A 19,515-nucleotide genomic window follows, 5' to 3' on the forward strand; every position below is an offset into this window, starting at 1 on the left:
TTGGTCCCAAGCTGCTGCGGTGAGAGAGGGCTGAGGTAATTCTCTCTCTCCAGAGAAGCCTGCATCCTGAACCCCTCATCCCCAGCCCCACCCCATAAAGGACAAGGCAACTGTGTATTTCCCCTGCTTAGACCCATCTGACAATCTAGCCCCGAGTGTTTTAGCTGATTTTTTAAAAATGTTTTATCAGAGATGTGTATGGTGCCTCACAGGGTACAATAGCTTTGTTTGTATCGGAGTGGCTAATTCACACCCAGAACCAATTACAGTAGAACCTCGGCGTTACGAGCGCCTTGCGAATGGAGGTTGTTCGTAACTGTGAAATGTTAATAGTTTTGAACAGAACATTAGGGTTGTTTTTTCAAGAGTTTACAACTGAACATTGACTTTATTACAGCTTTGAAACTTTATTGTGCAGAATAAAAATGCTGCTTTCCACTTTTTTTTATTGTTTAACGTTTGTTTTGTTTTTTTCTTGTCTATGCGGCTGCCTGATGGCGTACTTCTGATTCCAAACTAGGGATGTGAAATCCCATTTACAAAGTGAACAGGTTAAATGTTAAGTTTAACCAGCTAACCGGAATCCCGCGGGTGATGGCCCAGGCCAGCCTGGCTGCCCTTTAACCACTTACCCAGTAAGCATCACCCTATTCCAACAAGGTGTGTGGTTGACTAGTCAGCTCGTAACTCTGAGGTTCTACTGTAGCTTTGCTTCGTGGTCTGTATGTACTGAGCTAATTTGTGTTGTAAATAGAGGTGTTGGAGCCCTATAAAAATTGGCTCGATACGAAATGAGAAGTTTTGTATTTGGTGGTGGGTGGCTGTATTCTGTAATGTTATGACTACTGGAGCCTCATTCTGTAAAGACAGCAGAAGATGAGTAACTCACAGGAGGGCTGGCACAAATATATGCAGGTAACACCCCGCCACCTCCCGCGCGCGCACACATACTGTTACAATGAGCAAATCAAGTTTATTAGAGAGCATTACTCTGTCTGCAGTGAACTAGACTCGTTCTGTGGAGTGGAATATTATCAAAGAGCTGCAAACACACACACAGAATGGGAAGCGACTGTTTAGGAAGGAGTACTGCAGAAAGGGATTTAGGGCTCATAGTGGACACAAGCTAAATGTGAATCAACAGTGTGACACTGTTGCAAAAAAGCAAACATGATTCTGGGATGCATTAACAGGTGTGTTGTGAGCAAGGCACAAGAAGTCATTCTTCTCTACTCTGCACTGATTTAGGCCTCAGTTGGAGTACTGTGTCCAGTTCTGGGCACTGCATTTCAAAAAAAGATGTGGAGAAATTGGAGAGGGTTCAGAGAAGAGCAACAAAAATGATTAAGGTCTAGAAAAGATGAGCTATAAGGGAAGACTGAAAGAATTGGGTTTGTTTTAGGGCTGTCAATTGACCTGCATTAATGCCTGTGATTAACACAGGACAGGATTAATGCATTGAAAAAATTAACACATTAATTGCAGGCGTTAATGCTGCACTGCCTCTTTGGAATGCTGCTCTGACACTACAAAGGGGCAGCGCAAGTGGAGCTGGGGATCAGCTGGACTGCCCAGCTGATCCCCGGCTCCGCTTACGCTGCCTTTTTGAAGTGCCACTCGGGTGCCTTAAAGGGGCAGCGCTGCATGGAGCCTGGGGTCAGCTGGGAACTCCAACTGACCCTGGGCTCTGCCTTGTGCTGCCCCTTTGAAATGCAGCAGTAGTGCTTCCAAGGGGCAGCGCTGCATGGAGCCTGGAGTCAGCTGGGAACTCCAGCTGATCCCGGGCTCCATGCAGCGCTGACCCGTTGAAACGCCGCCACAGCATTTCAAAGGGGAGTTACAAGCGATTAATCGCGATTAAAGTTTTTAGTCACTTGAGAGCCCTAGTTTGTTTAGTTTGGAAAAGAGAAGGCTGAGAGGGGACATGATACCAGTTTTCTAGTACCTAAAATGGTGTTTCAAGGAGGAGGCAGAAAAATTGTTCCTCTTGACTTCTGATGATAGGACAAGAAGCAATGGGGTTAAATTACAGCAAAGGGGGTTCAGATTCAACATTAGGAAAAATTTCCTAACTATCAGGGTGGTTAAGCAGTGGAATAAATTGCCTAGGGAGGTTGTGGAATCTCTGTCACTGGAGATATTTAAGAGCAGTTTGGGTAGACATCTATCAGGGATGATCTAGATGGTGCTTGGTCCTGCTGTGAGTGCAGGGGACTGGACTTGATGACCTCTCGAGATCCCTTCTAGTTCTTACTATTCTGTGATTCTACGTGCTGAGGAAATGACACTTAAAAACGATTATTAGTAAATCACTGAGCCTGCCAGGGTTTAAAAACATGAGTGTAACATGCAATTCCCCTTTGTAATGTTGAGTACCCTCTAGCAACCAGCAGCAGAACATTTCTCTGTTAATTGTATTAAAATTGAAGTTTTTTACAATGACAAAGCATAGTAAAAAGAGTTCATGTTTACAATTGCTTTGGGGGCAGGGAAGCATTAGCATTTCTTTTTTACAGATAGGGGATCTGAGACGGGAGCTAACTGCTCCGTGTTCAGAAGTTACCACTAGAACCTATTTTGAGACTCCTCCTGCAGAAGGGCTGAGTTCCAATCAGTTCCCTTGGACTTTTCAGTGCACAGACTTTCCAGAATTCAGGTCCATGCTGTGTCAAATTAAACACGCACGAATGGAGGTGTCCAAACTCAGTGGCATTTTCTGAGGCCCTTCAGCAAGTGAGTGGCCATGCTAGTATTATAACGCTGGAGTTCCTGGCTGTAACACTCTGGATAGAAGTATATTTAATAAACTGCCTCCATAAAGTGCCATGAAACCCAAATGGATTGAAATCCACGTGACGCTGTTTTTTCCTGTGCTAGAAACAAATGTGCTTTACTTTGTGTTTCCCCCAACAGGTCTCCCGGAGTCAGTGAATTTCAGTTTCACAGGTATATAACTCACTATTCCTCTACTGGCGTAAGGGCCACGGTACTTTTTCAGTTCTCTTATTGTCCTTTGCTTCACTTCTTCCTATTTCAAAGTGTTAAGTAAATGTGCACCTGAAATACCTGAGTGTCTGTTTTCACAAATTATGGATTATTATGTGTGGGGAAAAAATGAATTCTTGGTAGCCAGGAGTTGGTGTTCTTAATAACTGAGGCCAGGTTTACACTCATAGGGAACTCAAATCAAGATATGCAACTCCAACAATGTTAATTACATAGCTGGAGTTGATGTACCTTGTTTCATGTTTCCCTGCCATCCACACAGCAGGAGGCCGATGGGAGCAAATGCTCCTGTCAGTTTCCCTTTCTCTTTGCAGAAGCAGGAGTATAGGCAGCCAATGGAGGAGAGGGGAGTTTTCTCTGAGTTTGATTTAGTGAGTCTTAACTAGGCTTGCTAAATCAAACTCTGGAAGATCAATCGCGGCAGCATCAATTTTTGATCTAGTGAGATACGGCCTGTGACAGGTCTACTCCAACCATTAACTGAAATCCCAGGACTTATTCAGACAAAAATTCCATTGATGTGAATAACGACAGCAAAGGCTGATTCAAGAATTATGAAATGTAATATGGAAACCTTTCAGCTCGCCTGTTCCCTTGTTTAAGGCATTTCAATGTGCTGCCTCGCATGGGAATGCTATGTATCCTTTATTCTGGACAGCAACCTATGTGTGTTCTGCCTCTTCCAGACTGCAGCCTTTAACAGAGTCAGACAGACAGATAGACGACTCTCTCTCTCTCTCTCTCACTGCTCTTCTAGGATGCTGCCAGGACATGCTTAGTGATAAAGGAAGCAACTGTTGTTTCAGAATTTCTGAGCCATGTAGTCTTGTGTCTGGACAGTGAAGGTAATTAGAGAGGGCTGAGGCAAGAGAGTCAGTGGTGAAGAGCAGGGATGTGGATCTAGGTGCATTTCAATAGGTGTCGTTTAAGGCCAGTCCCTGAATGCAGGTGTGTTTACATTTGGTGCTAGTGTCGGATGGAGAGCATACAACCCCAGAGCTGATGTTTACCATTCACCTGCTGTCGACTCACGAGCAACCTCCAGTCTTCCAGACGATGGCTCCATTTCTGGAGGTCAGCCAGGGTGGTGAAGCCGCAGTGGGTAAGGAGCCAGGAGGGAGTGTAGCGAAGGCTCTGTTCTAAATTAGTGTGGCTGGAGGGATTCCTCGGTGCTCAACAGGCTGGGTTCGTGGCCAGAAACCCAGCCCAGGCAGCTGTCCGAGCTCTGGTGTAGGCCCTTCTCTGTCGCATGGGCCTTGGTTGTGGCTGCTCCCAGCTCCTCCATCGTGAGAGCTCAGCAGACACAAACTGCTGCCCCGCTTTGAAGGGTCCGGCACACTCCTTCCTTGTGGCTTTGCCTGCCCCGCACCCTTACTCCCTTGTGGCTGAGCTGCTGCCGGGGGAGCATTCTGCTTTCATTCCCTATGCTCTGCCTAGTCCAGGGGGGGCAGCTGGACCTGTTGTGAGGGCCAGGCCCCTCACTCTCAATGTATCGCCATGGGAGAGAGGCAGTCTGGCCCAGCATTAGCCCTGTAGCACACAGCGCTGTCTGGCATAGGCGAGCACGTGCCAAGATAAGGAAACTTTGCATGTTCATAGGCCACCTCACAGATCCACTCCCACAGCATCATGAGGCTTTTTGAATGGATGCGTTCCCCTCCCCTCCCCCCCACATGGTTAGGAGTTGCAGCTCACGCTAGATGTCACTTGTGAGATGGAGGGGCACTAGTATCTGCATTTGAACCCAGAGCCCTCAGCGTCACCCGGGAGAAATCCCAGGAACGTTCCAGAATTCCATTAATTTGAAAATGCCAGCTCAGTTCCTGCCCATTCATTTCTGTCATTTAATGTATGGGAGCGGCTGGAAATCGGGGCAGGTTTGCTGTGCAGCAGAGCACAGCTCTGAGGCCCGAGCCGTGTGTTCCCCTGGCGCAGGGATACAGCTGGCAGTGAGCGACGCAGACACCGCCCCTGAAGATCTCTTCTTTGAGCTGGTGGAACCGCCCCGCTACGGGGCCTTGCTCAGGTATCACGATGGGGCGCAGGAGCACGTGAAAGCAGGTGAGTCGAGCAGGCCGCTGAGGAAGACGGGGGCCGGTACCAAGTGCAGTATCTTTCCCCTGTCGGTGTGGTTGTGTTCATTGTTAATAAGCTCGGGTCTGTTTGTCCCGAATGAATGGTTAGTCATGGCCTGTCACAAGCTCTTCAGAGAGCCGGCAGGGTATTATTTATTGCTTTCCGAGCACTGAACACGCTCACGAGCTCTGGGCAGGAAACCGTTTGCCTGTCCCGCAGAAAATGTTCCCATTCAGTACCTGGACGAAACGGAGCCCTTTCAGAATGCACCCTGGAGGCAGAGAAATCCGCTCCTGAGTAGCCAGTAGCCAGGTGGCTATTTAGGGGATTCAGGTGGGAAGTGGGAGACCTGGCTCCAGGTCCCAGCTCTCTTGATGCCGGAGCAGGCCCGTCGACACGGCAAGGGGAGAAGGGGACAAAAGGGGCAGTTGCTCTGGGACCCGACAATGCAAAGGGGCCTGGGGTTCCACGGCTCTGAGGGCCGGGAGGGAGATGCTCCGGACGATGTGGAGAGCTGGCAGCCCTGTCCCTGCCCCTTCCACCTAACACCCTGCCCTTTCGGGGAGCATGGAGCTGCCCCCCCCCCCCGCCTTGCTCAGGGGCCTGCACAGGCTGATGGCTCCCTTGTCCAGGAGGCAGCCTAAGCTAGGGGGTAGGGCAGCACACTGGGACTCAGGAGCTCTGGGTTCTATTCCTGGCTTAGCACCTGGCCTGCTAGTTGACCTGGGGCAAGTAGTTTCCCCATCGGTAACAGATGACGACACTGGTCTCTTTGGTTATGTCTAGACTGCACCCCACTGCCAGCAGAGGGATGCAGATTAGGCAGGTCGAAATTGCTAATGAAGCGGGGATTTAAATATCTCGCGCTTCATTAGCATCAAAATGGCCTCCGCTTATTTTTTTTATCTGGAGCTTTGTTGGAGAAAAGCGGCAGCCTAGAGACCGATCTTTCGCTAAAGAAAGCCTTTTCTGATAGATCTGCATACCTTGTCTTACGAGGCATAAGGGATCTATCAGAAAAGGCTTTTTTTAGCAAAAGATCAGCCTCTAGACTGCTGCTTTTCTCCGATAAAGCTCCGGGCTGAAAAAAAGCAGCGGCCATTTTTATGCTAATGAAATCCCCGCTTCATTAGCAATTTCGACCTGCCTAATCTGCGTCCCTCTGCCAGCAGAGGGGTGCAGTCTAGACCTACCCTTTGTGATCTACTGATGAAAAAGCTCTGTACAAGATCTAGCAGCTGGTTTTATTGATTAATATTCCCACTGAAGTCAATGTAAAAATGCCATCATCCAGGGCTCCTGATGGAGATCCTGTTTCTACTGTTTGTCAGACTGGAGAAATGCTTTTGTCTTCCTTGGTAGCAGGTTCCAGCAGATGCGAGGTTTGGGAAAGCCATGCAAAGAATAGCTGGCCGGGAGGAGAGCAGATCTGGTGCAGAAAGCCTTGGCCAGAAATGTGGGTTTTAGAAGGAAGGGAAAAATGCTGCGCTGACAAGAACTGGGGAGGTTTCTTAGTAAAACATTACTCATTTTGTCACCGTTTTCCTATACTAAGATGAGGGTCATGGCTTCTCCTTGCTTACATTCTAACTCATTAATGAAGCCCTCAGATAGAATCTGAGCTGTAAGGGATGCATCAAATACCAGAGAAGCAGGTGCTTTGGTGATTTGTTTAATCTGGGCTCAAGGCATTTGATCTGAATTTGAAGTATCAATGTCATGCAGTAGAGAGAGTCATCGCTCTTTTTATATTTCTTTTTGGCAAGGCGCCACCTTTCCATATGAGGATGTCCCTGGAAATGCTTTACAGTACGTCCACGATGGCTCATCAGTTGCAGAGGACAGCATGGAAATCTCCGTATCGGACGGCGTTAGCACTGCGACAACGGTGCTGAAAGTCAGAGTGTCTCTGATGGATGGTGACGGTCCTCGCCTGGCCCCTGGCTGCTCGCTGAGTGTCACGGTGGCTAGTAAAAGCTCTGTGACTCTCTCACGATCACACCTTGCTTATATTGTAAGCTTGTAACTGTTCCTTTCTAAACCCCAATGCATTCAGCTAGCTTCCTTCCCCTCAGGAGATTTGTAGCAGTTTACACCTCTGCACCTCCAGAATGTCGATACTTGGCAAATGCTTTAACCTCTTACTATATGTACCCTGACTACAGCTGCCAGAGAGGGACAAATGAGCTCTTTCATCCCACCAGGTGTTTGAAACTATTCACATTTGACTGAAGTAAAGGTGAACTTCAAAGCAGAAAGGAAAATTGAGTTAATCCCATGTTTAACAGGACTATGTAGCACTTTAAAGACTAATAAGATGGTTTATTAGGTGACGAGCTTTCGTGGGCTAGACCCACTTCCTCAGAACAAATAGTGGAAGAAAATTCTTCCACTATTTGATCTGAGGAAGGGGTCTGGCCCACGAAAGCTCATCACCTAATATGTTAGTCTTGTTAGTCTTTAAAGTGCTACACAGTCCTGTTTTTTGTTTCAGCTACACCAGACTAACATGACTACATTTCTATCACTACTCCCATGTTTAATGCACCAAACATCCCACTAACTAGGCATGTGGGGTTGCTCAGCAGTAATCATTTAAGAACTGATTTACCCTCCCCGATTTTTGACTGACTCTTCCTGATTTGCTAAAAACAACCCAGAATTCTGTGACGTCATACGTACTCTGAGAGTTTTCTGGTATCGGCGGTGGCACAGAAGTGTCGTGCTTTGCTAGAAGCAATGGATTTAGCAGCAAAGAAATTAGCAGTGGGATTCATGGGAGGGATCTGTGCACAAACTTCACAGTCTAAGGGGCTATCAGCATTTTAATGGCCTTTTTTCCAGGCATATATCACTTAATGATTAAAAAAAAAAAAAAAAAAAGCTTTGAGTAGAAATATGGTGTCGCCTTTAGGGCTGACGTAAAGGTGTCAGATCCAGAAAGCAATATTATTGCACCATTTCTCCAAAGAAATCTTGTTTTCTTTCAAGTTTCACAGACTTAAATGACATACAAAAGTTCATGCAGTGTTGTAGCTGCATTGGTCCCAGGATATTAGAAAGATAAGGCAGGTGAGATAATATCTTTCTTTGGACCAGGTACTGTCAGAGGTGTAGTGAGGGTGTTATGCGCCATGGGGCAAAGGTAAAATTTGCACCCTTGGCCCCCAAACCTGGCACACAGCTGAGCCTGACCCTGGGAGGAAGGGAAGGGGGGGTTGTACAGTGTCTTCCCCCGCCTCCTCTAATTTGGGGCCAAGCCCCCGCACGCACTAACCTGCCGGCGGAGATGGAGGAGGGTCAGGCTGAGGGTGGAGAGGCGGGGAAGAGGCTCCAGCCGGTGGTGGCATATGAGCTGAGGGATGACTAATTGTCATCTCCTTAGTGTGGTATCCGGAGGCAACTTCCCCGCCACCCCCCTCACTATGACACTGGCTTCTGTTGATCAGAGAGACAGGCAGTCGAGCTACACAGAGTGAGAGATTACCTCACTCACCTTGTGCTGAAGTTCACTCATTTCTGATATGGTTTTGGTCGTTCTCAAATTAAAAAAGCCCCAAACCCAAAACAGGTTAAATCACTTCTTTGTGCGCTGAAAATTTTCTGTTAAGATATTTTACCAGATTTGCATAGACTGCACTGTTGGGAAATCGTTTTTAAAGGGGCCCAGGAAATGAGACCAGACTACAGACATATTTAATGCATTAAAGAAGACTGTAGGTGCGGTTAGTTTAATATCACTGTGTGCGGTGGAGGAAGGTGAAATGTTCAGAAGTCTACATTAGATTTTTGTGGACCCTCAAATATTATGTAAAAAATAAATCTTGCTCTCTGGATGCATGTAATGAAAGTGAGTCAAAACCTGCTTACCTTACGTCTACTACGTCAGTGTATTTACACTTGAGAGAAGGGAAAGAGGCTTTGGCTATTTATTTTTATGTCAAGTTATGGTGACTTAACATTTTGACACTGTGGTACATAACGTCACCTGAAACTGTTCAATAATGATGCTGATGTAAATAAAAGATTATGTAGTTGGATACATATAATATAGATAACTGGGCCAAATGCAGCACCTAAGTATGTCGGTGTAAATCCAGAACTAATCCACTGATTTCAATAGAGTTTGCTTCAGATTTACATTGGTGAAACTAAGAGCTGAATTTGGCTCAGTCTTTGTACATTCTTTCTGCCGTATAGAAATTATAGTTCAGTCCATCTTGAGGGGAAGCAGCAACTAGGTATTATTGGAAAGGTAAATTCTACTTGGCATTTATTGTGATTTGAAAATAAAATACGCTAGACTTATACCCAAGTGAATATGTGTGTGTGACACAGAGATAGAACATCTCTCAGTTATGAGAGAAGGAATGTACATTTTATGGCAGATTCTCTGCAGGTATAAATCAGAATGGCCCCACTGAAATCAAAGGTGCTCCATTGATTTACTTCTAGCTCAGTATTGAACTATTTCACCACCTTTTTTTCTTTCTTTCGTGTTCATAAAGAAACAAAAGCAAATACTGCTGTTTGGCTTACTTTTCTCCTTAGGATAATAATTCTCCTGACTCAAAGATAAGAGTTCAGTTAGTTTCTCTGCCCATGTATGGCACCCTCCTACGGAGAACATCGGGGCAGTATGCTGACGAGCTTTCTGAGGTTTATAATTTCACCATGGAAGACATCAACAACCAGAGAATCAGGTAATAAAGATATGCGATTAACATTGGGAGACACAGTATTTATAAATTATAGCCGAGATGGTTTCTCATAACAACACTGTTGTATCTTGTGATGATAAAAATGATTATGCTTGGGTATACAGAATGGCTGTGTCTACACTGGCATGAATTTCCAGAAATGCTTAAAACGGAATACTATTCCGTTTTCAGTTTTTCCGGAAAAGGAGCGTCTACATTGGCAGGCTGCTTTTCCGGAAAAGCCCTTTTTCCGGAAAAGCGTCCGTGGCCAATGTAGACGCGCTTTTCCGGAAAAGAGCCCCGATTGCCATTTTCGCCATCGGGGCTTTTTCCCGGAAAAGACTACTGGGCTGTCTACACTGGCCCTTTTCCGGAACAGTGTTCCGGAATAAGGACTTATGCCCGAGCGGGAGCAGAATAGTTTTTCTGGAATAGCGGCTGATTTTGTACAGTAGAGCGTCGTTGCTCTTCCCGAAATTCAAGGGCCAGTGTAGACAGCTCGCAGCTTATTCCGGAAAAGCGGCTGATTTTCTGGAATAAGTGGCCCAGTGTAGACACAGCCAATAGGTATTTCTGCACTCACAACAGTACTATTTAGCTTGAACATCTTCAAACTCTGTTTCTATATTTGTTGTCCTTTGGGGTTTTTTGGTAGGCAGTACCAAGCAGGATGATATAAAAGAAATAATCTCCTTTACTTGAAGGAGTTCTAGCCATAAAATATTTGACACCTAATTCATGCCGTTCCTAAACTTCACTGCTGTTGTGTGACCAGTGGTATCCTCTGCGCTGTAGTTCCAGCAGGAAGCAGTGTTTTTTCACTGTCCCAGCTGAAAAAGTGATACAACAAGTTACGCCACTCATGTCTAGATTTCTTGCCCAGCAGTGTCAGAGCTGAGCCTGTCATTGGCTCCTACCCAGAGGAAGCTAGTGCTTGCTCTTGCCGCATGACACCAAATTAACACCCATGTGTCACTGTATGCTTCCAACAATATATATCTGTTTTCCTACACAAGCAAAGACTGAAGAACTGTGCTCAGGGGATCGGTGCTGTCAATCCATTTGTGTATTAACAGCAGCAAGTGAAGGGTCAAGGTGATAACTCTTAAGCCCATAAATAAGCCTATTGGGGGGAGGGATAGCTCAGTGGTTTAAGCATTGGCCTGCTAAACCCAGGGTTGTGAGTTCAATCCTTGCAGAGGCCATTTAGGGATTTGGGGCAAAAATGTGTCAGGGATGGTACTTGGTCCTGCTGTGAAGGCAGGGGACTGGACTCGATGACATTTCAAGGTCCCGTCCAGTTCTAGGAGATAGGCAATCTCCATTATTTAATTTAAAAAAAAAAAGCCAGTGTCTAAAAATGATAAAAATATCACAATAGAAACAAAATAGGGTTTTCAGAAGTTCTCAGTGGCCTTATTTCGCTTCTAGTGAAAATGGTGAGAGTTTCTTTGTTGGCTTCAGCAAGAAAACAGAGTTAGGTCATAGCTGAGCATTTTTCAAAACCCTACTCCACGTGCCTGCCAAGAGACATGTGTCCGGATTTGAAGGTTTAGTAGAAAAGACAAAAGCGTGCTTCTTTCAGGAAGGGCAGGTTGGGTCTGTTGGGATGATATCTATTCATCACCCTAATCTTCACCTCCCGTGTTCTTTCCTAACCACTCCCGAGTTTGGTCCTGGTTTCTCTGATGTGTTCACAGCATGATTTTGGGAGGCTTGCAGAGCACTGTGCTAGGAACTGTCTGAAAGTTTGTTTTTTTTTGCTGTGGCTGACTAGCCAGTGCCCTCAGACCAGCTTTGTCTTGATCACTGCCACTCACCCACAGACACAGGAAAATATTGATTCTGTCTGGATGGATGAGGTCGAGGGGGAAAGAATCGAGTTGTTACTTCCTTGAAAAGAGCCATGTACCTGCCCGTGGGGTCCTTAACCCTTTCAGCAGGCTGTCTGTGTGACTCACTGATCTCATTCTTGGTACAGATACTCAACTGAGTTTGAGACCGACAGTCAGCCCGTCGTGGATATCTTCCACTTCACTGTCTTGGATGTGGACAACAATCGGCTCGACAGCCAGATGTTTACCATCACCATCACATCTGTCCAGAGCCAGCCTTCGATCATTGCTTTTGCTGACCTTATCACTGTGAGTAATTGCCCAGAATGCAAGAAGTCGTAGCAGGAGCAGGTGGGAGGTGAACAATCAGACAATCGAGTGCCGGAGTGCAAGCCTGGTGAACAGGAGTCTAGTCAAGATGCTAGAAAGCTTTGTGTCACTGCAAAGTGTTAATAAATGATTTGATGAAGTGAACAGTACCGCCATCTCTCTGAACCTCATCAAGTTATTTCCGTTGCACACAGTGGGCCTGATCCTGCACCAGTAAAAGTTGATGTACTTCCACTGATATCAGTGGTGGTGTGCTGTTTGAGGATCTGGCTCAAGTCACCAGGTGACACACACAAGGCTAGTGATGGATGAACCTAAAACATCTGGAAGTTTGGCTCAACATGCAACATTTCCAAAGGCTTCTTTGAACCTTTTGATGTGTTCTCCCTCCCTTCCCGGCTTCCCACTCCCTCTGCCTAGCCATCAAACGCTTCCCAATCAGCAAACCACAACCCAGCCCAGTCCTTAGCAGGTCACTGTGACCCTCTGGTGTACAGTCTGCTGCTCCAACCACTCCCCTTGTGTTGACGCTCGCTCTCTGGCATGCAGGCTGCTGCTGCTTGGGCAAGATAAGTTCTTTCACAGCCTTGCCCCAGCATTACACTTGATTTTTATATTCCTTGGTTAGGAGGGGCAGGAACTTTTAAAAAATATATAATGTTAGGGGAAGAATTGGGACTTAGGCCCACCTCCATAATCCAGCCGTGACCCATAGTAAGAGTGAGTCAGAGTTCCTGCAGAAACAGGTAAGCGGAGAAGTTTAAGGCACTCGTGTGATGAAATCCTCCTTGAGCAGACTATAAAACTATTCAGCCATAGTTAGTGAACCTGTTTTCAGCTCTAAAGCATGTTTGTTCTGCTTCTTTTACCTTGTTTATTTTCAGGTGGATGAAGGAGGGAGGGTCGCGCTGTCAGTTCATCATCTCCTAGCCACTGATTACGATACAGCCAAAGAGGACCTCGTGGTTACAATAATTACACTGCCCAGATATGGGTGCATTGAGAACACAAGGACAGGTAAACTGCATCAGGTTTCTTTTCCTTTGGTCAGGAAACGGGAGCATAAGAATTGCCAGACTGGATGAGGCACAGGGTTACTCCTGGCCAGCACTATCTGCTTCAGAGAAACCCTCCCGTTGGAAGTTGTGAGAGAACCTGCCCACAGGGAAAGTTTCCTTCTTACTCTCAAAAGTTAGAGGGTGTCCCACGCGGGGGGGGAGGTTAGATCCTTTATAGAAACCTTCTTTAATGTTTAATATCTACTCTTGTCATTTGGGTCATTCTTGTTATCCGTAGACATCCTTCCCTGACTCTGACTAATAAATATTGCACTGCAGTTTGAAAACTAGCTAAGCTGCAAAGAAATGTGGCTGGTATTATTTCTGTGACTTCGCTGTAGGACCTACGGTTCATAAGCAGCCCCTGTTTCTTTTCGCATATTATCCATGGACAGTCCTCATGAGACGTCTGCTCCTAAATCATGTAGGTGCACATACCAGGAGGGGTTGGTCCCAGTTCCTTTGCCAATAATTTCCTGTCCCCCTTACACTGTTTGTTCAGGATGCTGGTTGGCTGCTCCCCTGTATCCTGGAGTTAGATACATGTCAGTGGCTTCCCATGTTTACAGGGCCAGATCGTGCCAGTGTGTTGTAAAAACCACATAGAGATCAGGAAACAATGTGAGGGTCCCTTCGTGGAGTTTCCTGTACATTCTGTCGGGGACGTAGGAAGGGGGATCTCCCCCCCCAACCAAAGAACCCCAGAGATTTGCCTCACAGACCCTGCAGGTCCCTCAAGGTCTGCACATCGCTCTGGTATCTGACGGGGCTTTTGGGACATCATGGTGGCTGTTTGCCTCTGCAGTGGCCCTGGCTTCACTTTGGCTCCATGGTGGGGCGGTTTCTTTGGAACTGAGCTATCCAAGACGCCTCCATCAGCACGTACTGTTTGGGATCCCCATTTCAGGAGCAGTTCCCCAGTGTATCCTATGGACGAGCCAGAATAAGTTAGCGTTTTGAAGAAGACCAATCTCCACCGACTAAACAGACCTTTAAGGGGTGGCAGCCCGACTGTTTGTGCCGGGATGAGCTGGTCTGTTGGTTCTGCTGGGAAAAGATGGTGCCTTAGTGGGTGTTTCATCATTTCCCTAATAAAAGGGGGCCAAAGCCAGCTAGTGCTCGGTGACAGTGTCTGTAGCACACGATGTTTGTATTTCACAGTGCCGAAGAAGCAGCTTTCTGGGTGGGTCTCTAGACACATTAACAATCAATTGCAGGAACAGGAAAGCAGAATTTGGGACCATGTCCTTACTCCTGTTGTTTTCTTGGGGAAACGAGCATCCGTTCACTGCTGGGGCTTTGTTGGCAGGTGGACGTTTTGGCCCCGGGGGCTCTGCAGGTGCAGAGGCATCGTTCTCCATGAACGACGTGCTGGAGAACAGCATTTACTACTTTCAGAGCATCCATGAAAGCATCGAGCCAACGAACGACGTCTTCACTTTCTACGTGAGTGATGGCTTCAGCCGGTCCGAGACTCACAGCGTCAACATCACCATCCAGGTACACGCTGTCTAGGAACCCTAGCAAATACCACACCAGGGAGGGAGGGTAAGGTGCCCTTTTCGCCTGTCTACTCACTGTCTCAATTAGAGGACACAGGTCCCCCTATGCCACAGGCGTGCAGGTAGCTTCTCCCCTGCTTCAGAACACCAGCCAGTTCAGCTAAGCTAGCGTGATCAGGAGAATAACATGCACCAGCTATAGCGTTGTCAGAGATGACCCGTGCACCTAGGTCTGGCGTAGACACTCGGAACCCCCAGCTTTTTTACATCACTTTTCAAATGTAGATCTTGCAGTAGTTTACAAGGGAGGATCGGTTTCATTATCCCCATTCTGCAGAGGGGGAAACTGAGGCATCCAGAGGGGAAGTGACTTGCCTGTGGTCACCCAGCAGGCCTGGGGCAGAACTGTGGCCCAGCTCTCCTACACTGATACTCTGCCCACTAGGCTACACTGTCTGCTTTCGATAGGCAAGAAGGTAGCAGAGTGTGACTGCATAACAATCCAGGTCCTGCTCTGCTGCTTGTGCAGCACAACTACACACCTCGGCCTTCTTCTCTGGGCTTCTGGCAGAGTGAGTTACCGGTTCCCGTCTGTTGTGGTGTAGGCAGGATGTTGACCAACGTGCAGGAGACTCTTCCAACACAACAGTTCAGAGAAATACTCTCTTAAAACCAGGACCAGTAAAACAGGTCAAGGGCGTTTATTTGAATCCCAGGGGAATTTCCTTCAAGGTGAGTTTGTCCCTTGTGAGAGAGGTGGTTCTGAGCCGGCCTGCCTGTCTCTGTGTCTCGGTAGCAGCGGAATGACGAGGCCCCAAAGATGACGCTGGCGCCTGTCAGCGTGGGCAGCCACTCGGGGGCGGTGGTCAGCAATGCCTCCTTGAGCCTGCAGGACCTGGACACGCCGGCGGAGCGGCTGGTCTTTGTCGTTACCAAAAGCCCTGACCATGGTAAGACGGAGCAGAAGGGGCATAGCTCTGGCTGACTGGTTCCTGTAAAATACATTTGTGCTGGCTGTGCCGGGTGGGGGGGGGGGCAGGGTTTTACCCTTCCCAACAGGCCAGCTCTGAGGGGTTTTACAGGCCTGTTGGTGGGTGTTATGCTGAGGGGACCCAGGTTCTGCGGCGGGAGGTAGAAGGGGCTCGTTTAGCTTGTCAATTAGTCAGTTTCCCAAGAAGCGTCTCTCTCCGCCTGTCCTGCTACAGCATCCCCACACGCGGTTTCACCTGCAGCAGCTGGCTGAGATCAGCGGCCAGCACAGAGCTCATCCCCGTGGTACATGCACCCCTCTCCCTGCTGCCTTTGCATTTTGAATAGAAAATGAATAAGCAGTTTGGGACGTGATCAGGCAAAGCTGTTCTCCTGGCGTCACAGCGCTGCCTGGGCATGGCAGCAGGGCAGGGTCCCCTTAGCATGGAGCGGGAGAGACCCAGGAGTACCGGAAGAGCTGCTGCTACACGCAGCCTGCTGGCATTCTTGCTACAGATGACTTGCAGGAGGGGAGCACGGGGCTTCTTCAGCCACTGAGTTGAAGAAACCTCCATGGAGCAGCTGCTCAGTTGCTGTGTCAGTGCAGGAGAAGAACCCACCCCGTTGCCCTCAGAACTGGCCCAGCGACACAGATTGGTGCCCTGCTAAGGATCTGACCCTACGAGAGACTTTCGAGTTACCCGGCCTCCCCACCCTTACTGCTCCCAGCTCTTCCTGCCTCCTGAATTCAGGGAGGAAAGCGACTTGGCGACACCTGTGGAGTGAGACAGGACAGTAGTAGACAGGACTCTGCTAGACTCTAAGACTTGCTCTTTGGAGCTAGCTTAATTGCTGCATCCTGCTGGAATGGGCCGTTCTGCAGCCTCCGCAGAGCGCGCGTGATGCGCCGAGAGCTGGGATGTATTTCCCTAGGGAGAAAATGACCTGTCAAGGAATAATAAAGCCACGTTCTACTTTGCTGAGGCAGATGGGTTCCTTTTGTTTTAGACGCCAAAACAACCTCGAGCCGTAAAATATTCCTCCGCCCGCGATGCTGATTGAACTGATGTCGAGAGCTAGATGTGAAGCCATAATAACTTGTAGCAGCCTGAAACCTGCTGTTCACTGTTTCTAACAACTTACTCTCCCGGTCTGTGCTTAGTGGGGGTAGGAGTGTTGTTGTCACCGCAATTGTTCCTGTAGACCCCACACGGCACCCTACCGTCTCCAGTACCCCAAAATCATAGAATCATAGAATAATAGGACTGAAAGGGACCTCAAGAGGTCATCGAGTCCAGCCCCCCGCCCTCAAGGCAGGACCAAGCTCCGTCTACACCATCCCTGACAGATGTCTATCTAACCTGTTCTTAAATATCTCGAGAGGGAGATTCCACCACCTCCCTTGGCAATTTATTCCAATATTTGACCACCCTGACAGTTAGGAATTTTTTCCTAATGTCCAATCTAAACCTCCCCTGCTGCACTTTAAGCCCATTACTCCTTGTCCTGTCCTCAGAAACCAAGAGGAACAAATTTTCTCCTTCCTCCTTGTTGACACCCTTTTAGAAAATAGGAAGGGTAAGGTCAAGACAGCACTTTCCCCCTGTGCTGGCCAGTTGAATTGCCAAAAAATGTCTCCTAGCTCTAGTCAAGAATCCAAGAACCAGATGCTCCAGCGCTCTGCATCTTCAGTCACCATTTGCTGAGGGCCTGGCTAGGTGGGAGCAGCCCCCGCCCATGACGCACTAGCTGGGCCGAGTAGGGCCCTCCACACTACGCCGCAAACAGGCGGGGGGCTGCTCTAGCCCAGGTGGGTTGGAGTGACCCCGACCCGTAGTGCAGTAGGTCCAAGTGGGCTGCTCCAGCTCAGCCGTGCGCCGGTTAATTGGTTAGAGACAATGCTTACCGTGTAGCCGGTTAACCCTGTACATCCCTAGTGCCAAGCGGGTGTGAAAAGGTAGTGGTTAATACGTGGCCTGCCGGGTGTCCAGGAGTGCACAAGCGGCCAGTTACACCAACACTAAGAATCAGTGACTCCTATGGGACTGTTTTCCTCTGTGTGTTTACTGTGCCTATTTTTCTCCAGGCCGCCTCCGCAGGAGACAGTCTTACTCAGAGCCGCTGGAGAATGGGCGTGTTCTGTCTCTGGGCTCCTCCTTCACCTATCAGGACGTCCTGGACCAACTGATTGTTTACACGCAGGGCAGTTCCAGAACACGGGCGGATGAGTTCAGATTCTCTCTCACAGATGGGCTGCACACCGAGAGCGGGAGAGTGGAGCTCTCGATGGAGAATGAGCCACCCAGATTAGCTGTGAACAGGGGCCTCCAGCTTTCAGCTGGTACGGTGTGAGTGGAGAGACTAACGAATTCCACAGAAATTAACTGGAAGACTTACCCGGTGGGGCCGCGCATCCTGAATGTTGGCTTCTCCCTGGGCTGGCCCACTGCAGGAAGGGGGATGCACCTCAGCTGCTGGCTTCTTCCCAACGCCATCTTGGGGGGGGATGCATGCTCCAGCTGCCGGCTTCACCCTGAGGGCATCCCAGGGATGGGGGGGGAGCGGCCCATGGATGTGGGAGGTGTCAGAGGCTGCCCACCAGTGCTTCCCGCTGTAGCGCTTGCTTCTCCCCATAGTCATTCTACAGTATAACGCCTTCCTACCAGACTCCTCCTTTTCTATTTGATGGGAAACAATTGAATTTCAGGCACATCCCATTGTCCTGGCACAATCAAACCCCGACCTTGCTTTGAGTTAGGAAGAGAGGAAGCCGCCGACAGAATTAGGTGACCCTAGCTCTTATTGTTGAGGAGGAGTTCCTGGAAAAAATGGACTCACAGTCGGACGGACAGGCAGACGCACATTTCTAAAATACACACATAGGGGGTCAAGAGTTTCAAAGGCAGCCAAGGGATTTAGAGAGACAGCTCCTATTGACTGTAATCAGAAGTGGGAATGTTTAAATCCCCAAGCTGACTGAACATCTCAGCCAAGGCTTCTGTCCCAGTATATCAAAAAAGTGTAAAAACCTTTGGACTGGCAAAAGGAGAAGAGGAGAGGGGAGAAGAAACCCTTAAAAACTGCTGTGCTTCCAGGAAGAGCAACACAGGTTGCTAGACATGTCAAAGGAATAATACAAGTTAGAAATGATGTGGGCAAGGGTGATCTATCAAACCCACCTAGCAAGGTCCCTGCAATGTAGGTGCTTTGTCTAGTCTAGTTTTAAATGTCTTAAGTGTCAGGCTTTTTCCATTTCCCCTGGAACTTATCTACAGCCTGCCATAGCTTTTCATTAACAATATTTTCTTGATGTGCAGCTTCAACTGACCTTTCTGAAAGTGCCATTCATTCCTCCGAGTCATGCTGTCCTGAACCTCCCCAAATAATTCCTCTCCCTCCTGCTTGCCCCACGCGAAATATTTCTAGATTGCTATCGTGTCCTTCCTCCACTTTGCCATTCATTAGCCAATTGTATAATTGGACCTCTTGCTCTTCTCATACGGCTCCTACAGTGGAGTAATTCAGGGAGTTTTACAGTGATAATCATGGGTGTGAGAGGAGAACAGGGCCTGTTATAGTTTCTCCTCTGTCATGACCCCTAACCCCTCAGTCTGTTGTTCTCTGTAGAGTCTCCTTGTACTGAGTTGTCCAAAAAACACCAGGGCTATGTCTACACTCGCGGCTTCTTGCGCGGGTAATATGCAAATGAGGCTAAACATGGAATATCGCCAAGCCTCATTTGCATACCTAATGAGCTACCATTTTTTTCAGAAGAGGCTCTTGCGCAAGAAGGAGCGTCTACACTGCCCCTTCTTGCGCAAGAAAAATCCTCTTGCGCAATGCCGTTCTTCCTGAAAAGTAATAGGTGTAACGGCATTGCGCAAGAGGGTTTTTCTTGCCCAAGAAGGGGCAGTGGAGACACTCCTCCTTGTGCAAGAGCCTCTTCTGAAAAAAATGGTGGCTCAATGCAGGATTTAGGCAACTGACTAAGGTATCTTTGTGTTTGAAAATTGGACCTGGGAGGGAAATAATTGGTACT

The 19,515-nt window shown here is 48.0% G+C and overlaps 1 protein-coding gene across 2 annotated transcripts in view; it reads left to right on the forward strand.

Annotated features, from left to right (window-relative positions):
- The window catches only part of FRAS1 (Fraser extracellular matrix complex subunit 1), a 290,434-nt gene that overhangs the window by 214,743 nt on the left and 56,176 nt on the right, over positions 1-19,515 (forward strand). Inside the window, exons 34-43 of one of the 2 annotated variants that reach the window (XM_014578940.3) lie at positions 2,914-2,946; positions 3,977-4,108; positions 4,942-5,067; positions 6,849-7,096; positions 9,634-9,785; positions 11,764-11,926; positions 12,832-12,964; positions 14,315-14,505; positions 15,304-15,457; positions 17,563-17,817. In XM_014578940.3, the coding sequence (XP_014434426.3) occupies positions 2,914-2,946; positions 3,977-4,108; positions 4,942-5,067; positions 6,849-7,096; positions 9,634-9,785; positions 11,764-11,926; positions 12,832-12,964; positions 14,315-14,505; positions 15,304-15,457; positions 17,563-17,817 (1,587 nt within the window). The remainder of the gene's footprint in view (positions 1-2,913; positions 2,947-3,976; positions 4,109-4,941; positions 5,068-6,848; positions 7,097-9,633; positions 9,786-11,763; positions 11,927-12,831; positions 12,965-14,314; positions 14,506-15,303; positions 15,458-17,562; positions 17,818-19,515) is intronic. The other variant, XM_075929458.1, reaches the window with a different exon arrangement.

This window comes from Pelodiscus sinensis, chromosome 5 (assembly GCF_049634645.1).
Source record: "Pelodiscus sinensis isolate JC-2024 chromosome 5, ASM4963464v1, whole genome shotgun sequence".
Taxonomy (NCBI): domain Eukaryota; kingdom Metazoa; phylum Chordata; order Testudines; family Trionychidae; genus Pelodiscus; species Pelodiscus sinensis.